Raw genomic sequence first — 27,646 nt, 5'->3', positions numbered from 1 at the left:
TTTTAGGGCTGCAATCCCTTAGCTCAGGCCTGGGCTTGGGAGGCAAGATGGACAGGCCCACAGGGCTGGGTCCTGGGGAACTGATGGAAGGCCACAGAGCGCCTGAGTGGAATCTTCACCTTTGCTATAGAGAGGGTCCCAGTCCTGGGTCCCACTCTCCGTCAGCTCCCTGGACCTCGGAGTGTCCTGTGTGCTTGCCTGTCCTCTAGATGATTGCTGCCTCCCTGCGGGCAGGCCAGGCCTTTGCCCTCCCTGGAGGAGTGCTGCCAACTGAGGCCAGAGGCTGAGGCTTGGGACAGGCCTGCTGGGGACCTGTCAGTCTGGAACCAGGGCTGTGTTCATGGGCCCAAGGCTGAGAGGGCCCGTCCTGAGCCAGCCTGCGGGGCCCATCTCGTGACAGCTCCATCCACTGGTTGTGTGGTCTTGGCAAGTGACTGACCCTCCCCAGGCCTCACTTTCCTCCCTGTGAAATGGGATGATGATAGTTGCTGCTTCATGGGGTGGTCATGAAGGCCAAGTGAGTTAGTGTTGGAACAGTGCCTGGCGTATAGTAAGTGCCCCATCAATGGTAGTAACCGTTGTCACAGGTGGTAGCGGTCTTCTGTGGGCCTGTTTCCCTAGCATCCTGCCTGTTTCTTCCCTGAGGTGGGGAGAGTTGGGGGTCTGAAGCGTGGAGGAGAGAGTGGCCTGGCTTTCCCCAAAGAGGTCCTACAATCATCCCAGAGCAGAGTGTTCCTTTCCTGTACCCTGTTTCTCTCTTTTTCCCCTCTGCAACTACAACTAGGGGGCAGGCGGAGCTGAGGGGACCTCTGGAGGCCTCGTTTCCCCAGGGAGCCTCCGCAGATCTGTGTTTATGGAGGAGTCTGAGAAAGCTGCCATCTCTGTAAACAACCAGCCCTGCTGGGTCCCAGCCCACCCCTTCCTGGGGGTCATTGAATCCGAGGCTCGGCAGAGACCTGGCCTCCAGGCAGGCTAGCCTTGACCGTGGGCTACACTCATAGGGGTAGGACCTAAACAGTGGCTGTTGTATGTTAAACCTTCCCTGAAATCTAGCCTGCATTCCTCATGCTGCAACTTTCCTTCAGTTCCTTCTTCCTGAGTGCTCTATAAGCCCAGAGCTTGGAAGCCGGGCAGGAGGGTAGGGCCTGTCTCCACGCCCTGTCCAGCCCAGACCTCTTCCCTCTCTGGGGTCCTGCGCTTTCCAGTGCCCCTGACATTCCTCCTTAGCAGGGGTCAGCCCTCAAGGCCTGCCAAGCCAAGCTCTCCACCCAGCCTGAGTCCCACCCAGGGAGGCCTGGGCTGCTCTGGGTCGGGGGTGAGCTCCATTTCCGGATCCCTAGCCCGCCCAGTTGCAGCTGTGAAAGGCGTTAAGTTTTTTGTTTTTTTGGGAAAGAATGGGCTCAGGTTGATGACGATGACAGCTGGGAGCCTCCCTGGCTCCCCCTCCTCAGCCTCTGCTCACCTCTGCTCCAGATCTAGGCAATCACTCATCCAGAGGTGGGTCTCACCTTTGACCCTTGACCTCTGCCAGACCTGGGCAGTCAGCTGGTCGACAGCCACCCTTTAGGGGAACAGTCTGTTGGGGTAGGGGATGGGGTGTGACCAGGGGCTTCCAGGGAAGTGCAAGAGAGAGTCTCCAGCCTGGGGGTCCCTCAGTGGGAGAGCAGGGCTCCTCCAGGAGCCTGTCCAGCTAGAGCTGGCCTGTCCTTTTGGATGAATGTCTTCCCTTGCTAGGCGCCAGTGTCCCTACCTGTGAAACAGAGGGCTGGAGAGGTGTGGAACTGGACACTCTGAGCCCATCTCCCCTCAGGGCCTCCCCTGGTCCCAAGCTCTGGAACTTCACCTTGGATTGACCTTGCCTCCCTCCCAGCCCTGCCCCCACCTCTGGCAGCCGCTGGCAGGAAGTCCTGCTGATTAGGGCCCTAATCACCGGCTGAGACGCCCTGAAAAGGCAGAGCTGGTTGAGCAGAGAGGGGCCGCCAAGCCAGGGAAGGGGGGCGAGGTAGGGCATTGGGCTGCGACCCGGGGGTGGGGTGGGGTGGGGGGCAGTTGAAGCTGCCTGGCATTGGCTAGAAGAGGCTGGTGGCCCCAGGGGTCTGCTCCTTGGGCATGCCTGTGTGTCCTCCCCTGGAGCAGCTGAGACCAGCTGGCCTCCTGACTGTCCATGTTAAAAGCCTTTTAGGGCATCCACCCTGTGCCAGGCAAGGTGCCAGGTATGGGACTGGAAAGGCCAGGGAGAAGCGTTCTGTCGGGAGACACAGGGGCGTGGAGGGAGCATTTCTGCAGCAAGCCGCCTGCCGGAGCTGGGGGTAGAGGAAGCCTGGGAGACGGAGAGGGGGTGTGTAGCCTGAGAAGGAGCTTTGCAGGGGGAAAAAGGACAAAGACCTCTTCAGGTATGGGGGAGGCGTGCACAGGGGCACAGGGACATCGGGTAAGGGTGGGTAACCGGTGGCCACAGACCTGGGCTGGAGCTGGACAGCTCGAAGGGGTTAATATCCCACCTCCACGGCGCCGTGAGGGATGGATATGAGATGCTCTTTGCAAAGTGTGGGGTGCAGTGAGTGGCAGTTTAAAGATGATAAGTGTGGGCAAGGGTGGCTTTGGGGAGAACCCAGGGGGGTGGCTGGAGGTGGGGGTTTCCTGGGCCAAATTCAAGGGGAGCAGCCGAGGGTTTGAATGTAGGAGGAATGCCGTGTGAGATTTTGATTTAGGAAGGGGGTGGGGCAGGGGAGGCCTGGGGACCGGCCATCAGCCAGGACCCGAATCCCTGGAGTCTTATGTCCAAATTCCTTAGCTCTGGGCTGTGACATCCTCTCCCATGGATGTCACTTTATTCCCCTGGCTTCCTTCCTATGTGCCACCTCCCCTTTGGATTGAGAGGCCAAGGAGGTGATGAACTCTTCTTCCTGGGAGATCCCTGAGGCGAGGAGAGAGCCCTCATGTGGCAAGGCTTCCCACATGAGCCTGAGAGCCTGGGTTGCAGCAGGCAGGAGTGAGGGTAGACCACAGGCAGCTCACATTTCCAAGACATGTTTTACCGTCTGGTCTGGCCCACAGCAGACACACTGTTGAATAAATGAATGAACAGGAGTGTCCCCTAGTCAGGGTGTCTTGGAGGCAGCAGTGCCCCACCTAACTGTAAATGGCCTTGGTGGGTAGGGGACGGGGGGTGCCTATCTAGAGCCAGGAGGGATGTTTAGTAGCATGACATTGGTGTTGGTGACTGCTTTAAGGAGTAAGGATCCCAGGAGCTTTCAGTACCTGGAGCAAGAACGTGTCTGGGAGGTAGTGTGTTGTGGGGGTTCAGACCCCAGAGCACGGCCACACTGAATCCTGACCCCACCTCTGGCAGGCTGTGTGACTGTGTTGCTCCACCAGCCAGTGCCTGTCTTCACTCATCTGTGGAACGTAGGAAATGGGGTCCGGCCTGGGCCGTGCAGGGCCTGGGCCATGCCAGACCTGGGCCAGTGACCTGGGCCTGGGTCATTGTTGTTACTATAATTGGTGCCAGGGAAAGTGGGGCATGGGCAGGGGCTCCTTGTCTCTGTGGGTGCAGCTGTCCCAAATGGGATGTGTCAGCGATAGACGAGGCTCCAGGGAGGCTTAGAAGGAATTCCCGCCATATATGTGGCTGTGCTGAGCTGGGTGCTGACCATGGGAGCTGAGGAGGCATCTCTGGGAGGAATGGCAGGGTGAGGAATGGCACAGAGGGGGAGAGGTGAACTGGGAGGAGGCTACAATTCTCCTGAAGTCCCCAACCAGTCCTCCAGGGATCCTCCTGTCACCCTGGGCCACAGGGCCTGGTCTTTTGGCTCTGGAATCTCTGGGAATCCCCTGACCATCCCTTGCGACTTGGGCAGTCAGAGCCTGAGCCTTCTATAGAGTTAGAAACTGCTTCCTCCCCAGAGCCACCAGGGGGCTGCGGCCCTTCCTCCCCTCTTCCAGTTTTCTTTCTTTATGTCCCCTCCTCCAGTGTGCTGTGACAGTAGCTTCTCTGCACGGGATGGGTGAGAATGGATTTTGGGAGCCTGCTGCAGCTGAGGGAGGGGAGGGTTCTGCACACTGGAGGGACCCAGGCAGGGAGTCAGGTGGCCTGCTGGTCCCCCTTCACCCTGTGTGGCTTTGGGCGAGTGGATTCCCTTTTCTGGACTTCAGTTCCCTCCTTCTTGGCGTGGGAGGCTGGACCAGGAGCGCTTCCTTTTCAGCAGTGCTGAAATGTTGCCAGTCTCTGGATCTTTCTGGACAGAGGCCCATGCTCTTGAGGCCTTTGGGAGAGTGCTCTGTGTGGAGGTGGGGGTCCTGGGGGTCAGCAGGCATCTGCTGGGCCTCTGGCTGGGGAGCGCTGTCAGGCCCTTCACCACGTCACTGCGCCTCTAGGCAGCTCTGTTCCTGGGAACTGAGCAGACGCCACAGCTGTGAGGGGCCAGCCCGGCAGAATCTCCAGCTCGGCCCAGTGACTCAGGTGGGGTGCTCTGGCAGGAGTGCAGCAGGGTGGGAGCTACAGCACCCCTTGGCCACTCTCAGGGAACGGAGTGGGAGGAAGGGAGGTACCGGGTGCAGAGGCTCCGTGAGTAACAGCTGTGAGCCGTTACTCAGTGTCACTGCCATGCAGAGCTGTCTGGGGCTCCGGAAGTGCTTTCCAGACGCCCCACCACTGAATCACTGCGGCCTAAGCCCCCTGGTCCCTGTCGTCCTTAGGAGCTGAGGGTCCTGCCGCACAGGGGTTCCTTGCCCATGCCCCTCTCCCTTTCCCTGTGTCCCTCTTCATAAGCCCCTCCTACAATCTGCTGTCACACCCCCTAGGCCCCTTATCTTCTAAGCATCGGGGTGACTTGGCTTGCCTGAAGGGGCACAGAGTTTGCAGCCTGGCTGTCCCGGACTTGAGACTAGCTCAAGCACTCCTCATTGTGTGACTTGGGCCAATTCGCTTCTCCTCGGTGAATTTCAGTGGCCTCATTTGAAAAAAGAGGTATGACTTGTGGTACCCATCCTTGGAAGGATTAAATGGGACAATGTGACCAAAGCAACAGCTCTGGATGTGTTCCATACCATGCATTTATTATTGGCCCGCCAACCCCAAACTGCTTTGTCCTCCTTACTCCCTCCATCCCGAAAATTCTCCCTGCTGTATCCCATGATTTCCAGGTTGTTTACTCTCCTCTCTGCTCCCCCTGCCCATCCCTTCCCGGCACCTCTTCCCACCTTCCACCTCTGTGCCTAATCCCTTCACCTCTGCACCTTGTCCCTTCACCTCTGCTTCCAAATAGGGCTCAGGACGTCAGGTCCAGGGGGAGTGTGCAGCCTGCCCAGCTGACGTGGGTGGCCAGGCTCCTGTGAAAGGAGCCAGAGGTCTGGGTGTGCGACTCTTGTAGCCCCCGCCCCTGTTGGCTGCTGCTGTCCCCTGCCCAGTCCATTCAGAGCTGCTGGTTTCCGGGTCTGGCTTCCTGAGCTCACAGTGCTCAGGGCCACGCGGGCTGCTCCGCCCGCCCGTGGCCATTGACAGTGCGGGTGTGTTCCCTGTGCAGCTCTGCTTGGGGTGGGGCTGGAGCACCCGGAGTGACTTTGCATCTGGCACAGTGGTCTGGCGGGTGTGCTGTCCGCCTCGGGTGCCTGAGCTGCGCTGTCTCTGGGTCTTTATCTGATGGGAGCTTTCTCTGGTCCATTTAAAATCTGCCCTGTTTTCTGAGCTGACGTGAGCCAGGGCTCCTGCGCCCCTCCCTGCCCTGCATGCCCTCCAGACCTGGGTTTCAGATGCGTGCCTCCCTGAGCTCCTCCGGGGAACCAGGAAACATCGCAGGAGAGTGGATATGCGTCAGATGGAACTGAACAATGCTGGTGACAGCCAGGCCTCCTCTGGCCTTCTGTGCTGGCCTCACTTCAAGACTCTGCTGGCAGCTAATTGGGAGTGAGAGGGGCTTCCTGCCACTTGACAACAGATGGACTTAGGGAGCAACATGGACCTGAGCTGCCCTACCCCGGGGACCTCCTGCTTCCTGGGGCTCCTGCTGCAGCCTCCCAGCTCAGAGCAGATGGGGTTCCAGAACACCAGCCCTGGATGTGCACTAATTGTGTGGTCAATGGCACCAACTCCTCCTGTCCCCGCCATCTGTGGGTCAGGAGTTATCTCCATGGTGAACCTTCAGATAGCTGAAGTCTTGCCACCTAGGGGTCTGTGGAGGTCTCTTGGTGGGGGACACTGTGTTGGGTAGTATTCCAGCTCAGTACGTGAGAATCTCTCTCTAAAAAAAAAGAAAAACAATATATATATATACACGCACACACACACACACACACACACACACTATTTACACACATGGAGTATAACTTCCCATTCTTACGGTTGCACATGGTGTGGAGTTTCACTGGTTGTGTATTTATATATGAACACAGGAGAGCTATGTCTAATTCATTCTACTGTTCTTTTTATTCCCATTCCCCCTTCCTTCCTTTCATTCCCCTTTGTCTAATCTAGTGAACTTTTATTCCCCCCTCCCCTTATTGTGAGTCAGCATCTGCAAATCAGAGAGAACATTCAGCCTTTGGATTTGGGGGACTGGTTTATTTCACTTAGCATGGTGTCTCCAGGTCCATCCATTTACTGGCAAATTCCATAATTTCATTCTTCTTTATGGCTGAATAATATTCTGTGGTGTGTGTGTGTGTCTAAGACATTTTCTGTATCTACTCATCTGTTGAAGGGGCACCTGTGTTGGTTCCATAGCTTGGCTATTGCGAATTGGGCTGATGTGGCTGTGTCACTGTAGTATGCTGATTTTAAGTCCTTTGTAAAAAACCAAGGAGTGGGATACTGGGTCAGAGGGTGGTTCCGTTCCAGGTCTTCTGCGAAACCTCCATACTGCCTTCCAGGGTGGTTGTACCAATTTGCAGTCCCACCAGCAACGTATGAGGGAGCCTTTTTCCCAGATGAGAACCTTAAAGTCTTCCTCCCTGCTTGCATTTTGATATTGTGTATCAGTTCCTTCTCTGCAAAATGGGGATAAGAAGGGAACCTGTCTCACAAGCTTGCGGTGGGACTAAGTGGGTTGAGATGCGCCTGGTAAACTTGGGACAGTTCACTGCTCCATAGGTGAGGGTCCTGGGTGCAGGAACTGCATGGGGCTCAAACAGAGGAGCAGAATGTCTCGCAGGCCTGCTGTATGCACTAGACACTTTCACTGATGAAATCTCAGCGCGCCCAACCCCTCTGCGGAGCGGGTCTCTTTATTCTACTTTAAAGATGAGGAGACTGAGATGGAGGGAAGTTAAATAAGGTCCCCATGGCTCTTCTGTGGGGAGGCTGGTGTTTGAGCTGGTGCCTGGCTCTGGGTCCAGCCAGCCTCTTGCCTTTAGTGGGAAACTCAGGGCCTCTTGGTGTGTTCAGGAATTTGGAAATGAGCATCCAGACACAGAAGGAACTGCGATCCTGTAGAACTGAACCTGCTCCCCGCTCCATTCCCGGGTCTGAGACAAAAGGAGAGCGAGGACCCAGGGAACCCAAAGGCCACTGACAGGCGCTGAGGATGTGGGATTTTTCTCATGAGTAATATGTAGTTGGGTTTGTTTTTCACCTTGTTCCTCTTTTTGGCCGGTTTTAAATTTTTAAAGAGATGTAGATAGACATCAAGAGGACTTCCTGATTGTCAGCCCTGGTATGGGCAGTTTGGAGAGCCCAAAGAATCAGCGAAATCTAAGGCATTTTTAAAAAATATGGGATGTCTATTTTTTTAAGAAATTATAATGTCTCTGAAGTCACAACATACCTCACGATTGGTGTGTGCGATTCACTCGGGTAGCACTTTTCCTTCTCAAAACTTGTGACCCTGTGGGACGCAGTGCAGCGCATGCTCCTAATGTCAGCAATGCAGGATGCTGAGGCAGGGGGATTGCAAGTTCAAAGCCAGTCTCACAACTTAGGGAGGCCCTAAGCAACTTAGTGAGGCCCTGTCTCAAATTTTTAAAAAAAGGGTGTGTGTGTGGGGATGTGGGGTTGAGCACCACTGGGTTCAAGCCCTAGTTTTATTTTTTAAAAAAAAAAGAAAGAAAAATAGTTGTGATTCTGGTGGTGCCCCCAAGGGATCCTGGCACCCTCAAAGTGAACAGTTTGCAAGGACCCCTGAAGGCGTGCAAGAGAAGGCTCTGTGAGCCACTGTCCCCGGCCTCCCCTCAGGGCTGTGTCTGTGGGTTGGAGCGTGGCTGCAGCCCAGGATTCTCCTCTGGGCTGGCCCAGTCCCCTCCCCTCCTGTCACCTCCCCTCCCCCAGTCCTCCAGTGCTCCCAGTGGCTACGGTTCCGGGGACCTTTGGCTCCGCGGGTTTTCCCATTGCTCCTAGACCGTTTCCCATGCACCCTTCCCTCTCACTCCTCTCGCACAGCTTAAGGTCAAAGACTCTTGTCCCTGCAAGTTCTCATCGAGGGACAGAAACCCTCCGTGGGGAGAGAGGGGGCTGGGCTGGAAGGCTCCCTCTGGGTGTAATTTTGGGAAACGCAGATGGACTGGGATCCTGGACAGGGCCTCCTCCTGGGCCTCCCTGGCTGGGAGCAGGGTGGAGCGGGCACTGGTGCTGTGGTGTGCCTACGTGGTCTCACTTCCCGTGCCTGTCACCTCCTTGTGTCCCCAGTTCCGCCAGAACCTTGACCACAGACCACAGCCCTTTCCTTGACCAGCTTCTTCTAGGAACTTCCTAGAAGCCGGGTCCCTGCGCCTCGGGCTGTGCCACCAGCCGCCCCTTCAGAACAGATGCCTGGCCAAGGGGTGGGGTTTTCCTGCCCTCTGCACCCCCCAGGCCCACATTCCAAGTGGCCTGTTCAGCAGCCTCCACTCTCTAATGGAGGAGGCCTTTGCTGCGGCCCTCTTCCTGCCCGCCCTGCCCTGCCGTCTTGCTGCGTCCCCTTTGAGCGCCCCGGTCACCTCTCCCCTCTGCTCCAGCTCACACCTCTTCTCACTCCAGTGGCCTCCTCCTCCTCCAGGCGGGACTCCTGGCCTCTGGTCCCACCCCTCAGCCCCCACTAGCTCCAAGCATTGGGCCACTTCAGGGCCCTGGACACTGGCCTCAGCTGGGCCTGCGGGTTGTGCTCAGAGGGCACAGGGGCTCCTCAGCTCTGCCCCCCGCACTGCCATGGCCCAGCCAACTGGGTTCCTTTCTGTCCCCTCCCCTGACCTCCCTCCTACCTGCCTCAGAGGCCAGGCTCCCTGGGGCCCCCAATTAGGCAAGGCCGTGTGGCCTTGGGGTGAGCCAAGGCCTGAGCCCAGCGGGAACGGAACTCTGGTTCCATTCCATTGTCACTGGTTGTGTGACCTCAGGCGGAGGATGGGACTTCTCAGAGCCTCATTTCCTCATCTATAAATTGGGCTGATAACCTCTACCCCAGAGAGGGCAGGAGGGAACAACGTAGATTTGAAAACAGGGCAAAGGCTTTGGAGAGGAGAGGTGAGGCCTGGGGCTGGAGAGGAGACGGAGCCAGGTCCCGAAGGGCTGTGACAACCATATTAGGGCATTTGGACTTTATCCCAGGGAGCGGGACGGTGCAGGCCTGTACGCAGAGTGGGGAACAGCTCTGTGTGCAGTGTAGAAACAGCTGCCCTGCCGCCCAGCGGAGAGCGGAATTGAGGGCCCGAGGCCTGCAGGGAACCTGTCATGGTCACCTCTGATGCAGGGCACCGGGTGATGGCTCAGAGAAATACTTAGGAGGAAGAGCACTTGTCCAGGCTCTGTGGGAGGGAGGGAGGACTGGAAGGGAACATTCTGGTCTTGAACAACTTTGGGCGGCCTAGTGGTGGGCAGGTGGGGTAATTGACCATGCTTAGCAGGGACCAGGAGATGGCTGAAGGTGGGTGCCCAGGATACTGGCCAGTGTCAAGCTCTGGGCCCGGCTGGTCCCTGCTGGTGTGTTCCATGGCCCATCTGTCCTGCCCTTGACTTCTGGCTATTGCAGAACCCTCTGATGCCCTGGCTTGCACTCTTTTTGGTTTTTGGTACCAGAGATTGAACCCAGGGGTGCTTAACCACTGAGCCACATCCCCAGCCCATTTGATTTATTTCTTTATTTAGACACAGGGCATTGCTCAGTTGTTCAGGGCCCTGCTAAGTTGCTGAGGCTGGCCTTGAACTCGTGATCCTCCTGCCTCAGTCTCCTGAGCCGCTGGGTTACAGGCATGCGTGTCCATGCTCTGCCGGCTTGCACCCTTAAGCTCTAGGGACAGCACTTAGTAGGCACTCAGAGGCCCCACTCCTGGGACCCTCCTGCTCTCCAGCACTTCCCATGTCTGGCCTCGTGTGAGACCTGTCTCCTCTCCAGCATTCGCTGGTTTGGGGTGTGGATAAGAATGGCCCTTTCACTGGGTCCTTGGGGGCTCTGGATCCCTGCAAGGCAGTTCTCCAGAGCTGCCCTGTAACCGGTGGAACCTCCGGGGTGGACTGATGCAGGGCCACCATGTGCCATGTCCCAGGCTGGCTCCGGGGACCAGCCTCGGTGGTGGAGTCTCTGGTCCCAGAGTTCGGTCTGCTAGTTCCCCCACCCACTGCTTGGCTGCTCCTGGACCTCCTGACTGAGGGCTTGTCTGAAGGCTGCATTCCACAGGCTCCTGAGGGCCGGTCACACCCAGCTGTCCCCTTCTCCATCCAGTCAGGCTGCTTGTTGTGTCGGGTGTGGGGACTGCTCTGTGTGGGGGTGTGCTGAGGGGGGTGGGCTGTTTGCCTGGAGAGTCTGGCTCCGAGCACTGCAGACCTCAGTGCTGGTGGTGGGCAGGGGCAGCCAGTGAGTGGGACCTGGGAAGAAGATCCCGAGGCCAGGGAGGACCTGGGAAGAAGTGGAGGGCTGCTGGAACTTTGGAGGCAGGTCGATTGGGTCAGAGGTCCAATTGTGGAGAGGGGATCCTGGGGGCCCTGGGGACAGTGTCCTGAGTCAGTCCTCTGGGATCCCCTGTGTCCTTTCTGCCCCAGGGTCTGAGTCCCTTTACAGAAAGGGCCAGGCCCCTCCATGTCCCTGCTGGCTCTCTGGCTCTGGAGGGGGACTTGGGGCTGGGACATGCCCCCCTGGCTCGAGGTGTCCCTGGGAACAGGCCCCTTCTTGCCTCCGGGAACTCCGTGCACTTCCTTTCTGGGTCCTAGAAGAACTCTATATAAGGGAAGGAACCAGCCGTGCAGGCCCAGGAGCCCGGAGAGGCTGGGGCAGGCCCTGGGGAGCGCACAGCCTGGGGGGAAATGGAGCCAGTCAGGGGCTGCCACCTCCCAGGACCCCTCCTGCCCTGGATAGAGGCTAGGTAGGGAGGCTGATGTCTTGGACGCTGCGGAGTCCCTTTGAGGCCCTGGCCCCTAAACCAGGCCTTGCCGTCATCCCATCATCCTGGCATCCTGAGGCCTCCTGTCTGTTGAGCATCTTCAGGTCCCAGAGGGCACTTGCTTCCCACCTGACTTCAGGCCAACAGCTGGCCCATTCTGCTGGGGCCATGGGGCTGCCGGGGCTTCAGGGAGGGGCTCAGTGGATCGCGGTGTGCGCGGGGAGGTGCTGGGTGGCGCTGGCTGGGCACCTCAGTCCTGGGCCTGGAGACGGGACCTGTCTGGGGATCAAGCCCAGGGTCACAGTGAGCTAGACCCCCCCACCCCCTGGTGTCACCTCAGTGACCAGGCTCAGAAGCTGGCCACCACCTGGCCCCAGGTTCCCCGGGCAGGCCCAGAGGATAAAGAGCAGGCAGAGCAGTGGTGTGAGGTGCTGCTCTGGGGTGGGGTGTGGTACTGTCCTATGCTCTGGGTGGCAGAAGACACCTCAGTGGCTCCTCAGTGCCAGCCCCCTTGCTGGGCATTCCCAGGTGCCCGCGGTCAAGCCCGGGAGAGCAGCAGCCCATCTTCTCCCTCCTCGGCTCCCCTCAGTGCCCTTCTTCCCTCCACTCATCCTGGGCCAGCCAGAGGGGACCTCTAGTGCTCTCTGGTCGTGCTACACATCCCACGCCTCATTTGCATCTTATTTCCACCCACAAGCCCCTCCCTCTCGCCACCTTGGAAAACCACATCCCCTTCCTAGTGAGCAGCAGGCTCGGAGCCGGGCGCTGGAGCCTGCCTGGGATGCCCAAACTCTGTGCCCCGCAGCCCCTGGCCCCAGGGTGCCTGCCAGCCTTCCGCAGGGACAGGGGACAGGATGGGGCAGGTAGGACAAGACAGGTGTCGAGTCAGGCAGATGCAGGCTCCAGTCCTGGCACTGTCACCCAGCAGCTGTGCCCGGCTGAGTCTGACAGGTTTGGTGAGGGGATGCCTGAGCCCCTGAGGACAGGATTCGAACGCCTCCATCTCTGGGGGGTGGTGAGGAGCGTGGGAGACACACAGCAAAGCCAGGTGTGCTGAGGCCCAGCAGCTTCTGTGGGGCTTCTGCCTGACGACTGTGAGTCCTAGCTGTTTGACTTTGGGCAAGTTACTTACCTTCTCTGAGTCTGTTTTATTTACTTCAAAAACTTTTCCACAAGATTAAATCAAATGATCTCTATGGGACATCCAGCTTCAGTGACTCAGCAGGGGCTCTGCAGACCCCTTTCCTTTGTTTCCCCTTTGGTGTCATTTGAGGTGGGTGCCGAGGTCGCTGGGGCAGGGGTGTGGGTCATCCTGTCCATTGACAGCTGAGCGGGTCAGCGTGGTGCAGTGTGGCTGGCCCATGCTGTGGCTTCTGTCCACAGGGGGAGGCAGTTCAGATGCGTCTCAGCCGCTGCCCCCTCACAACACACGCCGAGGGGCTTAGATGACAGAAATGGGTGTTCCCACAGTTTTGGAGGCTGCAGATCTGAGCTCGGGGTGTCCGGGGTTGGTGTCTCCCGAGGCCTGTTCCGAGATGCCGCCTCCTGTCTGCATCTTCACGTCTTCCCTCTGTGCTGATCTGTAAGGACGCTGATCACGTTGGGTTAGGGCTCACCTGCATGACCTCTTAAAGTCCCCGTCACCAAGTACAGTGACATTCTGAGGTGCTGGAGGTTAGGTGTTAACTATAAATTTGGGGGGGACTTAGTGACCAGCACTAAGTGAAAATAAGCCAGGCACAGAGAAGGCAAGTGCTGTGTGACTCCTCTCCTGTGAGCATGCCAGGAAAAAGCACAAGGTCCAGTTTCTCCTGAGCTCTCACACCACAGCCAGCACGGAAGACTTTTGTGACCTCGAGAGGTCAGCAAGCGACAAGTGGATTCTGCAGGACACACCCGCTGGGGGACCTCAGGATAATCCAGTTCTACACCATCTACCTGGAGACGGTGTCCGATGCCACAGGCTGCGGACTCTGTCTCCCTTCCTCGAGAAGCTGGTCGCCAGCCCCAGGTGGTCTCTCTGTGCTTCTGACTGACCGACTGTACATTGGGTTTCCACGTCCTGTTGGATTTATTTGCTCAGTGCCCGCAGGACTCGGGAAACATGGAGGGTCAGTGGTTTATGATGAAGGAGATGAAGAGGCCTGTGGGGGCAGGAGCGTGCACCCTCCAGGATCACCCCGCTATCCGGAAGCCTTGGAACCCTGTCCTGGGCTCATGGATTGGGTGAGGACCCAGCGAGACCTGTCTGTTCGACACTTCTTGGCCTCTCCTGCAGCCTCCCTGCCTCCAGGGTGTGGGGCAGGAGCCCTCTGGAATGAGGAGGGTCCTCATGGCCTCTGACTAGATGGGTCAGGGAACTTGTCTGTGGCCAGTTCTAAGGCAGAGAGCCGGGAGGATTAGAGTTTCTGTGACCCACGTGGGGAAGAGAAATCTGGATTCTTTGGTGGGCCTCGGGGAAGGAGTTCATAGAAGAGCCAATTCGCAGGGACAGAGGAGGTCGGGGGCTCACTGCCCTGGGGGTGGGGGGACACGGGGAATTACCGTCTGATGGGTGTGTGGATGGAAGTGGATGGGGCCAGGGTGTAGACCATTGTGAATCTATTTAATGTCCCTGAATTGGGCCCTTAAAAATGGTCAAACTGATAACTTTTACATCATGCACATTTTGCCACAATTAAAATAAATTAAAAAAAAGGGACCAGCAGGAGATAGGAAAGACGACAACTTTTCCACGGTGGCTCGGCTCGTAGGAAATGCTAGTGTAGGGTTGACAAAGTCTGGTGTCCAGCCCATGGATTAGGTGGGTGTGGTGTGAGGGCCTCTCTGGAGGCTGGGTGAGTTCAGGAGTCTGGGATTTTTATTTATTTTTTTCCTACCGCTGAGCTACATCCCCAGTTTTCTATTTTTTAAATCCGAGTCAGGTTTCACCAAGTTGCTGGGTCTGGCCTGGAACTTGCGATCCTCCCCACTGGATGGAATCACAGGTGCCAGGCAGGAGCATGGGCTTCTCATGTGACCAAGGCTGAGAACTCAGGTCCTCGCTGGGGCCCTCAGGGCAGGGGTGCCCCTCACTTGTGGCCCAGCTCCTACTGCTCGCAGAGCGTTGAGATGACAGGGGCCGTGCTGGGCAGATGTGTGGGCTTTTCTCATTCTGCAAAGAAGCCAAACAGCAAGATCTCACCTCTCCCCAGCTGATGGATCTGGGGCAAGCGTTGTGCCCTCTTGGAACCTCAGTTTCCCCATCTGTGAGATGGAGCACTATGGCTGACCCTGCAGAGTGGAGGCCTGGTTGTCCCGGGTGCTTCACAAATGTGGTGATGTTTACTGCAAGTGGCCACAGGAGTCTGCCTTCCTCAGGTCTGATGTCACTTTCATTCTTTTAACGGACATTGAGTACACCTACTGTGTGCTGGCTGTTCTGGGGCTAGTGAGATAACAAGATGAGCTTCCTGCCCTCTCGGCACTTGGTTTGCAGAGGGAGAGACAGATTGAGGACGAGGAAGCACACATCTGTGATTACACTTTGTCATAGGTCTGTGAAGGAGGTGACTCAGTGCAGGAGAGGGAAGTTGTGTGTGCGCCTGTGGAGGTGGGAGGTGGGCCAGGCAGAAGGCACAGAAGGTGCAAAGGCCCTGAGGAAGAACAGAGCCAGGTGTTGGGAGGACTGAGAGGAGCCAACCTCCTGTGTGTGGCTTTGGGTCCTGAGTGAGGGGGACAGGAACAGTATGAAGGCTGAGATGAGGACAGAGGCCAGGTCACGCATGGACCCCCTGGGCTGCCTACCTCCTAGTGCTCTCAGACCCCCTCATTGGCTGTATGTCCTGGGGCCTTTGAAGTTGAGAGAACACTAGTGTGGGGGGCTGGTGAAGGCCATGCCTGGGCCCTGGCCTGGGGCTCCCTCACCTCCCAGCTGCACCCCAGCTTTCCACCGAGTAGGCTCCAGAGCAGCTGCTGTGCTGCAGAGCTGGACAGATCATCAGCCTCCCGTGCCCTCGTTTCTCCATCTGTGAGACAGGGATGGCAGCATCCATGAGTCAGCGGAGCAGAGGGCTGGGGACAGACACAGGGCATCGTGAGCGGTGTTAAGAGACTCTGTGCGTCTTGGAGCCAGACAGCTGGGCTTGCATCCCGCCCTCTGTTGGCCAACATATTTATCACCAGAAGGGGACTGAGCTGGTCTTAGGTCCCTCCTTCCACTCTGAGTGACAGAAGAGAGTAAAATCACAGCAGGGCAGATGCGCCCGTCTTGCTCGCTGCCCACAGCCAGCCTTCTTAGGACTAGGTGCAGATTAATTGCTTCAATTCTCACAGCAACTCCGAGCCCCATAATCACCCCCGTTTTGCAGACAGGGAGACTGAGGCTTGCTGGGGGGAGGACAGCATGGGTCCAAGCCTGGAGTCCTGTGCTGCCAGCCCTGGAGGCAAACAGATGGCACGGCTGGCCCCAAGAGCCCCCTGGGGGCTGCCACGGAGGAGGGGGCTTCTTAGCCGGGGCCTCCAAAGGTCAGCAGTATCCACTGTGACACCAGGTGTGTGGCAGGACCCTGGTGCTCCCTGGCAAGGTCCAGGCTCCTGAGAGGGTGGCCAGGGGCCAGGCACTGGAGGGAAGGAGAGAGCCTTTTAAGGAAACATTTCTCTGCTTTAGGAGGAGAGAGAGTGAGACAAGCCACACTCAAAGACATGACCAAGCCAGGGCTGGCCGGCCTGGGGGCTGGGGGTGGTGGAGGGCCGTGTCAGGCCCTCGGCTGAGGTGACCGCTGGGGGGACGCTCACCTCTTGCCCTTGGACCCAGGTTCTTAGAGGATGTCTTTGCCTGGGGACCAGAAAGGGGCTGGGTCAGGACCCCTGGGCCAGCTCTTCCCATGGCCTTAGAGTGGGTTTGGGAACAAGACCCTCCTGCGTGTCTGAGACTGCCCCCACCTCCTCCCCTCGGGATGGAGGCCTGGCCTCCCTCCTGTGGGGAAGGGACCAGGCCCTTTTCCTGCCCTTGGTCCTGCAGGCAGGGTCCCACAGCAAGGCGCCGTCCTGTGTGTGGTGCCCGCTCCCCCAGGACCTGAGAACCTTGGTGACAGAATGAGTCTGGGAAGAAGACCCTGGGGTCGGACCCATGACTCAAACCTCCCATCCCCCATCACAGTGGGGGTTGGGGCTGTGCCTAGCAAGGGCGGCAGTGTCCCCTGCGGCTGGTGGGCGGGGCAGGCAGGGGTCCTGCAGGCCATAGGTAGCCCCTGGGACCTTCTCTTCCCTCCTTGTCTCCCTCCACCCCATCCCCAGGCCTAGTTCCCCTAGGGACCTCCTCTGAAATGTCACTCACGGTTCCTGCTTGGGTGTACTGAGAGCCCCGGTTCTGGGAACCGCGTGTCCGTCTCTCATTCTCCTGGAAGTGGGGCCCTGATGGATAAGGCCCACTTCACATCTTGTCCTGGGAATCAGCCTGCCAAGGCTTAAATCCCAACCACTTTTCAGCTATGTGACGTTGGGCAGGTTGTTTAACCTTTCTGTGCCCCATTCACATCCCTCACTGGGGATATGACAGTATCTACTGAGTTATTCAAAGAATTCAATGAGTAAAGCATTTATATTAAAGCCTGTCACTGGGACATATTCAGTAAGTATTGATATTATTCGTGTGTGTGTGTGTGTGTGTGTGTGTGTGTGTGTGTGGCGGGGGCATCTGGTTCTGTCCGGGCCTATTGTTGAGTAAAAGAATCAAACATCAAGACTCAGCTGAGGCCCTTCTGCTGGAGAGTGAGCTGGCTGTCACGTGACTGGCCCAAGAACCCGGGGACGCTCACTCTGTCTACTCCATCCCCACAGAGCTCGGACACAGTCACCCCGGGCATCCTCGTCTGGGCTGGTGTGTGAAGTCCGGAGAGCCCTGTGGGCTGGCAACACGGGTCAGGTGGAGGGGGCCAGCCTGGTGGCCACTGCGCAGCCAGCGGCAGTGGGGACCTCATATCAGGCAGCACGGGTGGTGGCCAGGAGGGGCTGCCCTCTCTTTGGCCACTCAGGGCTCATGTCCAGACACGCTTATGCCTGAGGGACAGCGCCCTTCTGTCCCCTGTGTGGGCCCCTTGCCTGGTGCTTGGGTTGGGAACTGGAGCCAAGGTGGAGCTCTGAGTTCCAAGAAAAATGTGTCCAGCTAGAAAGGAGGGGCACAGGCGGTCTCTGATAAATTCCCACACAAGTGTCGGGGTGCGGGCTTGGCGGCCTGGCCTGGCGAGGGGCCGGAAGGGAGAGAGCCCTGGAGTGGGGAGCCGGCCTGCCCCTCGCCACCCTCCGGTTCCTCCACACCTGGGGGCCCAGCTGCCAGGTCCTTCTCCGGATCAGAGGGGACGGGAGGAGATGAAATCGATGAAGACACCTGCGGCCTCTGTGGATGAGCCTGCAGGCCCCCGGCCGGTGCGCTTCCCACACTCTGGGAAACTTGGCCAGAGTCAAGGTCCTGTGGTTCTCACTTTGGGTGAGATGCTCTGGCACTGGGGAGAATCCAAGGGGGTGACTCTTCCTTCTCTGGAGGTCTTCTCGAGGCTTTTCGACATTTTACCCGCTGCAGACAAACCGACGGAGTGCAAAGGAAAACCAACCGTAGTCCGAATCCCATGAGCCTCTGTTGTTACGGTGCTGGTGTGTTGGCCTCCAGCCTCCCAGGTCTGGTAGTTTGGGCGTCATTGTAATGGTGACATGCGCTCCATCAGACTTGCCATCTGCGTCCCCTCCTCCTCCCCAGGTGCCACTGCCTCAGCATCTCTCTGTGCTCTGGTCGCCTTTTGAGGTGCCCTCCCCCAGGGAGGGATTCATGTGTGCCTGTAGGGACGGGGTGTCTCACATGGAGGTGGCGCGTGGAGTGACATCAGGAGGCCCGGGGTCTGTGCCCATGACAGATGCTAACCTGCCGTTTCTCTGCTCCTCCCACAGGTGGCTGCCCCCTGCATTCCTCCGTCCAACCATGAACTGGTGGTGAGTGACAGCCGTGCCTTCCCCTGCTGGCCCCTCCTGCAGCTTGTGTTGGCCCCGAGTGTGCTGCAGACCGAGTGCCGGGCAGTGGTGGGAGGAGAGGGGTCAGCGTCCCTGGGCTGAGGCTGGACGGGGAGGAAGTGAGTCATGAGGTCTCTTCTGATGAGATGCAGAGCCTGCTATGTCCAATCTCGAGACTTCAAGTCCTTGGAAAAACCCATAAAAGGGCATCTTGTACGTCTCCAGGCCTGGCCAGGTGCCTGTTGTCCCAGGGCTTTGAGGACCAGGGGGTGCCATGGCATTCTCTTCAGTCTGCCTGTCCCGGGTCAAGTGCCCTTCACGAGAGGCAGGGGGATGGATGACACGATCCAGCCAGTTTCCACATCCAGGTGACCTCTGTCCCTCCCCTGAACTCCTTGGCTCGACTCCACTTTTCTGCCCTCATGACATTTCCCCATCTCCTCCCCCGTCAGGTTTCCAGAGCAGGCTGGACAGGGGCAGGCAGAGCTGCGGGCTGTGCTCAGGGCCTTGCTGTCGAGGGGTCCTAGCTGGACCGACTGGGGTTGTGGGCAGGGCTTCCTCCCCGCTCCTCTTAGGCCTCACAGGTCCCCCTGGAGCGCAGGGGAAGGGGTCCCTACGTGTGCCCACGTGTCCTGGGGGCACCATGGGTACACATCTGATGGGCTGCTGCCGGGTGTCTCTGGTGATGCTGGTGTTGGGGTGTCCCGGGCAGCTGTAGCCATCCTGCCTACCAATGTGGCCACTTGCTCAGCCCTGACTGGGCACACAGTCAGGCCACGTGATCTCCTTTTGCACCTGCATCCACTCGCTATGTGAAGGTGGGCTGGTCCCCCCCTTTCTGTTTGGACCTTAGTTTTCCTTTCTGCCCCAGAGAAGGGGGGACTGTACCCTCCCACGGCCTCTGTGCAGACGTGTCCCCTGCCTCCCTGTTTCCTGGTGGTCCAGGGCAATGTCGCTCTTCTCTGCCTGGCCCAGGCCCTATTTTCCTTCCCTGCAGGTCCTTCGTCCTGGCTCACTAGGGTCGGACTCCCCTGGGCCTCCGCCGCCTGGCCTTGTGCTCCAGATGGGAGGTGTTCGTTGCACGGAGCCTGGCTGAGGTCATCTGGCAACAGCAGGGCTCGGGGGCCGGGTGCTGCAGGGGGTGGGCCAGAGCAGCCTGGCCTGGAACTACCAGAGACCAGCCTCTCAGGGGTCACAGACGGCCACTGGCCACCCGTGGGAGCCTGAGGGGGGTGGGTGGGGAGGCAGGAACACGTGTCTCTCCTCATTCCTGCTGAACCACCACCTTGTGGCCCAGAACAGAATGTCCTTGGCAGGTTGGGGAGGTTAGGGTCCACAGTAGGGACCACCAGGAGAAGCCAGCTGTGTGGCCACTGGGAGTCTTGTGAGTTTTGTTTATGGGAGGCAAGGTCAGGGGTCAGGACAAAGAGGAATAGGTTGGCATTCCCGCTGAGGCGAGGCTCCAGATGGGAGGGAGCTGGCCTGCCCGAGGGAGGCCTGGGGAGTCTGTGTGTCTCTGGGGTGGGTTCCACCTGTGGAGGGGGCCTCTGACCCCCAGGAGTTTGGATCGGCCACCCAGCGGTAGAGCAGTGGCGTCACCCTGCTCCTCGGCCTCTGCGCCTGGGTCAGAACCCAACTCCCCATCAGTGGTTCAAAGCCAGGGAATTCCATTTCCTCTTTCTGAATCCTGCTCCCTGCTCCCCTCGATCCCAGGTGCTTCTCCCCCATTCCCTAAGTTCAGGTGTGTGACCCTGAACCGAAAGCTCAGCCTCTCTGATTCTTAGGTTTCCTTCTTTAGAATGGGGGTTACTATAGTACCCACTGGGTGAAGAATAAAATGAGCAAAGTAACCCACTTGGTCTGTCCAGCCCAAAGTGACAGGTCCCTCTTTCTTCATCTTCTTTTAGCAGTGTCTCCCCCCCTCCCTTTGCAGCCACCTGGCCGTTCTGCTGATCCTTAAACCTACCAGGCCCGATTCTGCCTCAGGGCCTTGGCACTTGCTGTTCCCTCTGTCTGGAATGCTCTTCCTGCAGATACCTGCAGGGCTCTTCATCGGGTCCTCCCTCAAAAGTCAGCCTCGTCTTTCTTCCCTGCTTTGGTTGCCCCTTAGACAAACCATCCTCTGATTCACCACGTACTATACTCTTTATCTTTGTAAGGGGCTCTGCCCACTCCAGAGGTCAGTCTTTTGTTGGTTGGTTGCTGTGCCCCTGCTTTCTTGCACACAGTAGGTTCTCTACTCGTGTTTACTGGAAGGCCGGCACCCAGCCTGATGCCTGGCACAGGTTAGGTCTGCCACACCAGGAGCTGGGGCACTGTGGCTCCTGGTGACCCTGCTGCCTGCCGTCAGGGGCTGTGGAGTTCTGCCCGTGGGACCCATGTCGGGGCAGCTGTCCTTAGCTGACGCTCTGTTGCTGTCCCCAGAGTGGGAAAGTGGCCCAGGGGAAACCAGGGGAAAGTGGCCCCCAGCACTCAGCACCTGTTTCCTCAGGGCCAAGTGCTTTGAACAGGTTCACAGGAGGGAGGAAAGGGCGGGTTTGTATTTTTCCTTCCTTTTCCATTCTCTGCCTGCCCTCCGGTCTCAGCAGGGCTGCTCCGCGGCCTCCCTGCCCCCTCACAGGGTGCATCTGTCCATCTGTTGGTCTGTCCTGTTTTCTCCCTGGCTCCCTGTGACCCCAGCTCTCCTCGGCCTTCTCTCTGGTCTTGTTTCAACCCGCCCCCCCCAGGATTAGCGCCCCTCATTTCAGGACCTGCAGTTTCAGCCCAGCTCCAGGCCCTGCTGGCCAAACACATTTTCCAGCCCGTGCCCAGGCCGTCAGGGCAGAGTGGCTTAATCTTCAACCCCTTGTTTTCGTCTTACTCAACAGATGTTGCCCAAGTACCTGGGTAGAAGGGTCCTAGGGTCGGCCCCCTCCTGGGGCCCTCCGGGGGGGGGGGCAGGATGCGCGAGGGGAGGGCTTGTTTGCCATGGACACTCCTGGTCCTTGGAAAGAGCTGAGGCAGCTCTTCTCAAGTTCTGGAAAGTAAGAGTCGGAGGAATTTCCCCGTGGCATTAGCCAATGGAATGGCCATCTAGGTCGTCAGATGCCAGGACCTTCTGCCCTTGCATCCTGGCACCCAGGAGACCTGGGCGAGGGGGGCAACAGTGTGCAGGCCGCTTCCCTTGGACAGGCCAGCCCATGGCGGGGGTGCAGGATGTCCTTGTGGAATGACTTGGAGGTAGGGATGGGGCGTGGGAGGGGGAAGAGGGGACTGTCTTGGAGGTAGGGATGGGGGACGGGGACTGTCAGTCAGACTGGTTTTACCCACACAGTCATAGAGCAGGGCCTCCCCTTATCCAAGGTTTCATGCTCCTTGATTTCGGTTACCCAAACTCAACTGAGGACCAAAACTATTGAATGGAAAATTCCAGAAACAAACAATTCCCACATTTTAAATGGGGTGCTCTTCTAAGTGGTATGGTACAATCACTTGATATTTGGCTCTGCCCTACCAGGGACACTAGTCATCCTTATGTCCGGTGTATCCACACTGTATAAGATACCTGCCCGTTAGTTACTTAGTAGCCATCTTAGTTATCAGATCAACCATCATGATATTGCAGTGCTGTGCTCAGTGGCCCTTTTTTCCCCTCCATAATGGGCCCAAAGCCCAAAAGTCGATGCTGATCATTTGAACATACAAAAGAGCAACCATAAAGTGAGTCCTTTAAGCAAAAAGGTAAAAGTTCTTCATGTATATGTAGGATTCAGTACCATTTATGGCTTCAGGCATTCACTGGGGATCTTGGAACTCTCCCCATATGTTAGGGGGTCTTTTATTACAATGACAGTGAAGTGCTAACCCTTTTGTGGACCTTTGTTGCAAGTTTTTCAAAATAAACTCTCTTAATCCTGACAATGGTACAAAGGAGGGGCTCTGTGCTTTATCCCTGATATCTGGGATGAGGAACGGAGGCTAAAGGCTGCAGACCTATTAAAAGGGAGAGTGGGATTTCCACTCAGCAGTCTGCCATCAGGGTCCACCCTCCTAACCACTAATAATGACAAACGTCACTTGTCATTTGCATAGCACCCGCAGTTTTCAAAGTCCTTCCCATGACATGAGGTCACTGGAGACCTGGGCAGGCCCGAGCCCATCCTGGGCAGGCGGGAAGAGCATATTGTACAGTGGAGCAAACTAGGGTTCAGGAGAGGTCGGTGTCTTGTCCATGGTCACACAGCTAGCATGGCAGGGGCTGGATCGTGAGCACACCCTGGTCTGCTTTCTCCCAGGTACCTCAGAGCCTGCTCCTGATGTAAGAACCTTGTGTTACCAGATGCTGGGCTTCTCCTGTCCCTCTTTCTAAATAGCTAGCTTCTCTGTTAGCTAGTGGGCTTTGGGAGAGGGTTTGTCTGTCTGTCCATCCTAATAACAAGTAACTCCAGAGCACCTACTATGTGCCAGCCAACATGCTAGGGCTGCACTGTTTTTTCCTTGCCAGAGTTGCCAGGGCTTCTTTTTTAAGAAAACACACGGGCCCTAAGATTTTAAAATGACCTCCCCAAGGTTCCCAGGGTTGGATCAGTACTCGCTGCCCCATGGAAGAAGAGTGGGGTGCTGACTGCTCTTAGAGACGGCTCATGGCCTGTTGTCCATCCAGGATGGAGATGGCCATGTTTCAACCTGGGCCAGATGCATTTCACTCCAGGGCACTGAGTGGTCATGGGCAGTCATCTTTGGGGAATCCTGGAAAATGGAGCCATGTCAAGAGAGGAGCCTGACCAGGGGATCCCCAGCGTGGGGAGGGAGGTTGAACAGCCCACCTCGTGCCTCCCCTAGGGCCAGTTATTCCAGAGAGGGGACATGGGGTGGGTGCAGAAGGCAGGTGGGAATGTGTTATGGGGCCAATGAACTTGTCCTTGGTTGTACCCTGAAGCAGAGCCTAGTAGGTTTCACTAGAAGATTGTTGTGAGCAAGAGGAGATTTGGGCATAAAGCTGAGTTTCTTAACATTGAAAATGGCCCACCGGGCTGTCCAGTGTCCACTGATGGGTGGACACCTGGGGTGTGAGGCCCAGTGAGGACGCCTCCCCTTGGGGGCTGCCTATGGGGAGTCCTTAGTCTGCCTCCGGCCTTCCCTGAAGCTGGGTTGTGCAGGGCCACCGTCCCTGGAGGCCAAGGCCTCCCTGACCATGCTGACCACCTCCCCTCTGGCCACCCTGGAAGAGGCCCACATGGGAGCCCTGCCCTTAGGGAGCCTGTGATTCATTTGGAAAGAGAGGGAGAGCTATACCGTGGACGTTCCTCAGCGCCCAACTCTGGGCCTCTGATCAGAGGTAGCCTCAGGGTTTCGGGGAAGAACTCTTCACTTGCGCTGCAGTGATTGGGCGGGCTGGCCTTCTGTGGCATGGCTGGTTTAAGATCTGAGCCAAAAAAAGGCAAAAGGGAAGGAGGAGGTAGGGCATTCCAGAAGTGGTAGGTTGGAAACAGACGGGTAGGGCCGGGTGCAAATGACTAACCCTGGCCGACTCCAGCCTGCTGTCACTGGAGAAGATGGGATTGGGCAGCCTTGAGTATCATACAGGTGGCCCTGGCTGGAGCTGGGGGACAGTGAGTGCAGGGATGGCATTGGGGTGAGTGTGGCATGCACAGAGGAGGTCCGTCAGATGGGGAAGTGGCCAGGTTATGCAGGAGTCCACAGCCAGGTTGGAGAACTTGAACTTGATGTACTAAGCAGTAAGGGCCATTATGGGTCCTTGAGCGGGGAAGTGGCCCAAAGCAGGGTTGGAGCTGGCCATCTGTTGCCAGCTGTGGTGGCCCGGGGGGTTGGGGGTGGTGTAGCCACTGAAGGGCAGGGCAGGCCAGCGGAGGCTGGAGCGATGCCCAGGGGTGCAGAGGCTTCAGACAAGAGTGGCCAGGGCCTGGGAGAAGGGTGGGGGAAGCTCAGCCCTGCAGCGGGGAGTGCAGGGGAGCAGCGTCCTGGGGCTGCGTGGAGAAGGGAGTGCAGAATATTCCAGCCTGGCCCTGGGCCAGGGCTGGTGGAGGTGCCCCAGGTTGCCCAGTGCCAGTCAGGATTGGGTGCTGGGCCCCTGGGGCACAGGCGGAGGTGCTGAGGACAGGAGTGGGCTTGCCCAGTCCCTCCCTGGTGGGGGTGTCGGGCATAGCTTTCCACTTAATCACGTTGGGCCTGTTCTTTTCCTCTGGTGGCCCCCCGCCTGCCTGGGAGCAGACGGCCCTGCAGCAGCTCCCCGTGTCCTTCGGGTCGGCCTCCTGGCCACCCTCTGCGGCCTGCCTGCCTGTTCAGCACCGTCCCTCAGTCCCCTGCCCTTGCTGGTCCACCCCCTCCTTGGCTCCCACTTCCTCAAGGTGGAGGGATGTGGGGACACAGGTTTCGAGGGACAGACCTTGGCTCCCGAGGAGCTGGCCAGAAACTCAGTTGACCAGAAGAGGATCAAAGTGCTCCTTCTGAGGCCCCGTGACAGCAAAGTGACAGGATGCCCCCCGAGGAAGAGGCACGGAGCATTAAGTGTCTTGTTGCGATGGCTGTTGATAGTGGCCTTGAGAGGGCCACTGCACAGGCCCAGCCTCCGACTCGCCAGTGCCCCGTTACTGCCCTCCAGCCCCCTCTCTTCTGCTTGGTTCTATTTCTGGAACAAGTGACCCTGGAATAACTTTCTCTGGGTCCTGGTCTGAGCACCCCGTCCCCCCCTCCCCAGCCTGCCCACTGGCCTGGGCTCCTTCCCTCCTGATGGGCAGTGCCGGGTGACCTCACAGTTCATCCCCATGGCAGTAGATGTGATGTCACGGGGTCTTTTTGGCCCCCCCCCAAAACTGCTTGGATTCCAGGCCTCCCAAGGGACAAGAGTAAGGAGAGCTGGGGGGGGGAGGGGGCGGGCGTGAGGAATTCTGGACGGAATGTTCCTCTGGAGGCTGAGTCCGCATTCTGCGTCCCCCACCCCCACCCTGGACTCAGGCTTGGGCACCACCCCCCATGCCCCAGCCTTTTCCTTCCTCCAAAACAGCTTCCCACAGATGCATTTTTCCCCAGCCCACCCTCTCTGCAGGCCACCACGGGTCCTACTGCAGGAACCCCTAGGCAGTCACCTCAGCAGTCCCCGCCTGCCTGCCAGTGCAGTCACATAGGCCCCTCCTGGGTCCGCACAGTGGAGGAGGGGTGGAGCATGCATGGAGAGGGCGCCTGTGTCTTTTTTTGGGAAAAAAAAAATGAGGGAAGGATGTTGAGCTTCCCTTATCGACCCCGAGGTTCCCAACCCTCCAATTCAGGATGTGCTCTCTGTTGTCTGATCTTACTCTCTCCTGCTGCAGCCCGTTTCCTCCTCTTCCTATAGAAGGAGGGAGAAGAAGTCTCTTCCCAGGGAGGCCCTGAGACCGGGGAGTGCTGCCGCTGGTCTCTTCTAGCTGAAGAGAGATAGTTTGTTCCCCAGAGAAGGGCAGCTGGAGAGCAGTGAGAGGGACAGAGGAAGATTAGCACCAGCAAGGGGAGGGGCAGCACGGGTGGTCTGTAAACCGCGAGGGTCAAACGCCAGCTCTCCTTGGTGACTGTGTGGCCTTGGGCAAGTTACTGAGTCTCTGGGACCCTTGGTTTCCTCATCTGTAAAATGGGACACTGCTGACCTCCCAGGGAGACGAGGAGAATTGCTGGTCAGGGGAGCAAGGGGCGGACGCGGTGTCCAGGGCTTCTTCAGCGCTGGATGAGGAGGTGTTATCTTGCTTTAACTTTGTCTCGTCTCTAGACCCGGCCAGGACTGGGGGAGGCGTCTCAGGTGCACCATCTGAGGAGGCCTGGCTCCCGGGATTGGGCGGATGTGCTTGCAAGACCTGAAGGGGATGCCTCCTTAAGTGTTTGCCTAAATCGTCGTCACCCGAGGCCCACCTTGCTCCAGACTCCCTGTTTGGAGACCCTAGAGTGGGTGATCCACGGAGAGGAGGGACTGGCTTCTAGGTAGCACCAGTTCCATACCTGCCACCTGCCCCCAAGGTGGATTCTGAGTCGGCCGGAGTCAGGGGCTTCTGGGGCACAGGCGGAGGTGCTTTGGGATGGTCCTGTGGGGCTGGGAGTCACTTGGGGAAGACTGGGGTCCTTAAGTGGCAGGTTTGGTCCCAGGAGTGGGTGGGGTGTGGTCAGAGGGGGGGCGCTGTCCCTCCCTGGGCTCCATCTGCGTCTGCCCTCTACAGCCGAGCTCGCGGGGGCTCAGTCTGTGGGTTGACTGGGGACTCGGGGTCAGCGGCAGTGCCACGAGCTTGGCAGGGTGCTCCGCCAACCTGGGAGTCAGCCCTGGCTCTGCCATGCACCTCACCACATGACATCTGTGGGTCGTCCCTCTCGGCATCTCAGTGTCCCAGTTGTGGAGCGGAGGAGGGAGGGGATGAGGTCTCAAGACCCTCTGATGTGGTGTGAGAGATGTCCTGTGTGTGCGTGTGCGGCAGGTGTAGAAACTAAGCAAGGGTGGAGGTCCAAGGTCGTGGGCAGCCAAAAACTACCCAAAGATGGAAGTTGAGGATCCCTAGGGTGCCAGTTGCGTGGCCAGTGAAGGGTCAGCCTGGTGGTGAGGGCTCTCTGTGTGCCAGGCACTGTTCTAGGCTCTGGGAGTGGTAGGGAAGTGGCTTATATTTTAGTGAAAGGGTGACAGGCAGGGCTCAGTGGCTCTCTGCAGCCATTTGAACTCTGGGGCTGTTGCTCAGCTCAGGCGACCACAGCTCTGGGTGGCTGATAGCTACCCAGTGGCCCCTGTCTCCCTGCAGGGCCCAGGATGTGGTCTAGAGGGAGACCGTGGCCCTGGGACTGGCAGGGTGGGAACAGAGGGCTGGGTGTGCTCTCGCTGTGGGAGGGGCTCTGGTGTTTAGGTCAGGAGGGGCTCTTGGAAATTTTTTAGCTTCTCAGAAAGCATGCCTCCGAAAGATGTGGAAGGCATCTGATCTCTGGCAAGTGTCACCCTGTGGCCGGCCTCCAGCTGGCAAGGGGAAGGGTGGGGACAAAGGGGCTGGTGCTTGGATGATCGCCTGCAGGAAGAGAAAGCTGCTCTTTCTTTGCTGAGGCCTGTGGTTTCTTGTATTGACTCTGCACCCCTCCCGTCTGCCCCCTGCCATACTCGGGAGCACTGGCAGGAGGGTCCAGATGGCTTTGGGGTCTGTGGGGTGGCCCCAAGGCTGAGAGGATAAACAGTAGCCATGGCCAACATGCACTGAGAGTCCCTTGCCCCAGGCTCTATGGTCACCACAGAAGAACCCTAGTCAGCCAGTAGGGGCAGAGTGACCCTCTCAGGGTACCAGCTAGTTAGCAGGAGGGGACCTGGGTGTGGCCCAGGTGGGCTGCAGGCTTCTGGGGTTTCTCAGAGTCACCCAGGGACCTGGTGCAAATGGTCATTCCCGGTCCCTCCGTGGATGTG

At 58.1% G+C, this 27,646-nt stretch overlaps 1 protein-coding gene and 1 long non-coding RNA gene across 16 annotated transcripts in view; one reads left to right on the top strand and one right to left on the bottom strand.

Moving 5' to 3' along the window:
* TNS1 (tensin 1) overlaps positions 1 to 27,646 on the top strand; it is a 196,639-nt gene that overhangs the window by 74,274 nt on the left and 94,719 nt on the right. For 14 of the 15 annotated variants that reach the window (XM_081260957.1, XM_081260953.1, XM_081260961.1 and 11 more), the window contains one exon: positions 18,199 to 18,240. In XM_081260957.1, coding sequence (XP_081117083.1) covers positions 18,199 to 18,240 — 42 coding nt within the window. Of the gene's footprint in view, positions 1 to 17,644; positions 17,723 to 18,198; positions 18,241 to 27,646 lie in introns of those variants that run through there. The other variant, XM_081260947.1, reaches the window with a different exon arrangement.
* LOC308631193 lies at positions 21,552 to 25,640 on the bottom strand. Its single transcript, XR_014018137.1, has 3 exons — positions 24,644 to 25,640; positions 23,533 to 23,662; positions 21,552 to 22,986 (listed from the first exon to the last, which is right to left on the bottom strand). It is a non-coding gene; the product is annotated as an uncharacterized lncRNA (long non-coding RNA).

Source organism: Spermophilus citellus (genome assembly GCF_964194105.1).
Source record: "Spermophilus citellus genome assembly, chromosome: 11".
NCBI lineage: Eukaryota > Metazoa > Chordata > Mammalia > Rodentia > Sciuridae > Spermophilus > Spermophilus citellus.
This window is presented reverse-complemented; position numbering and strand designations above follow the sequence as displayed.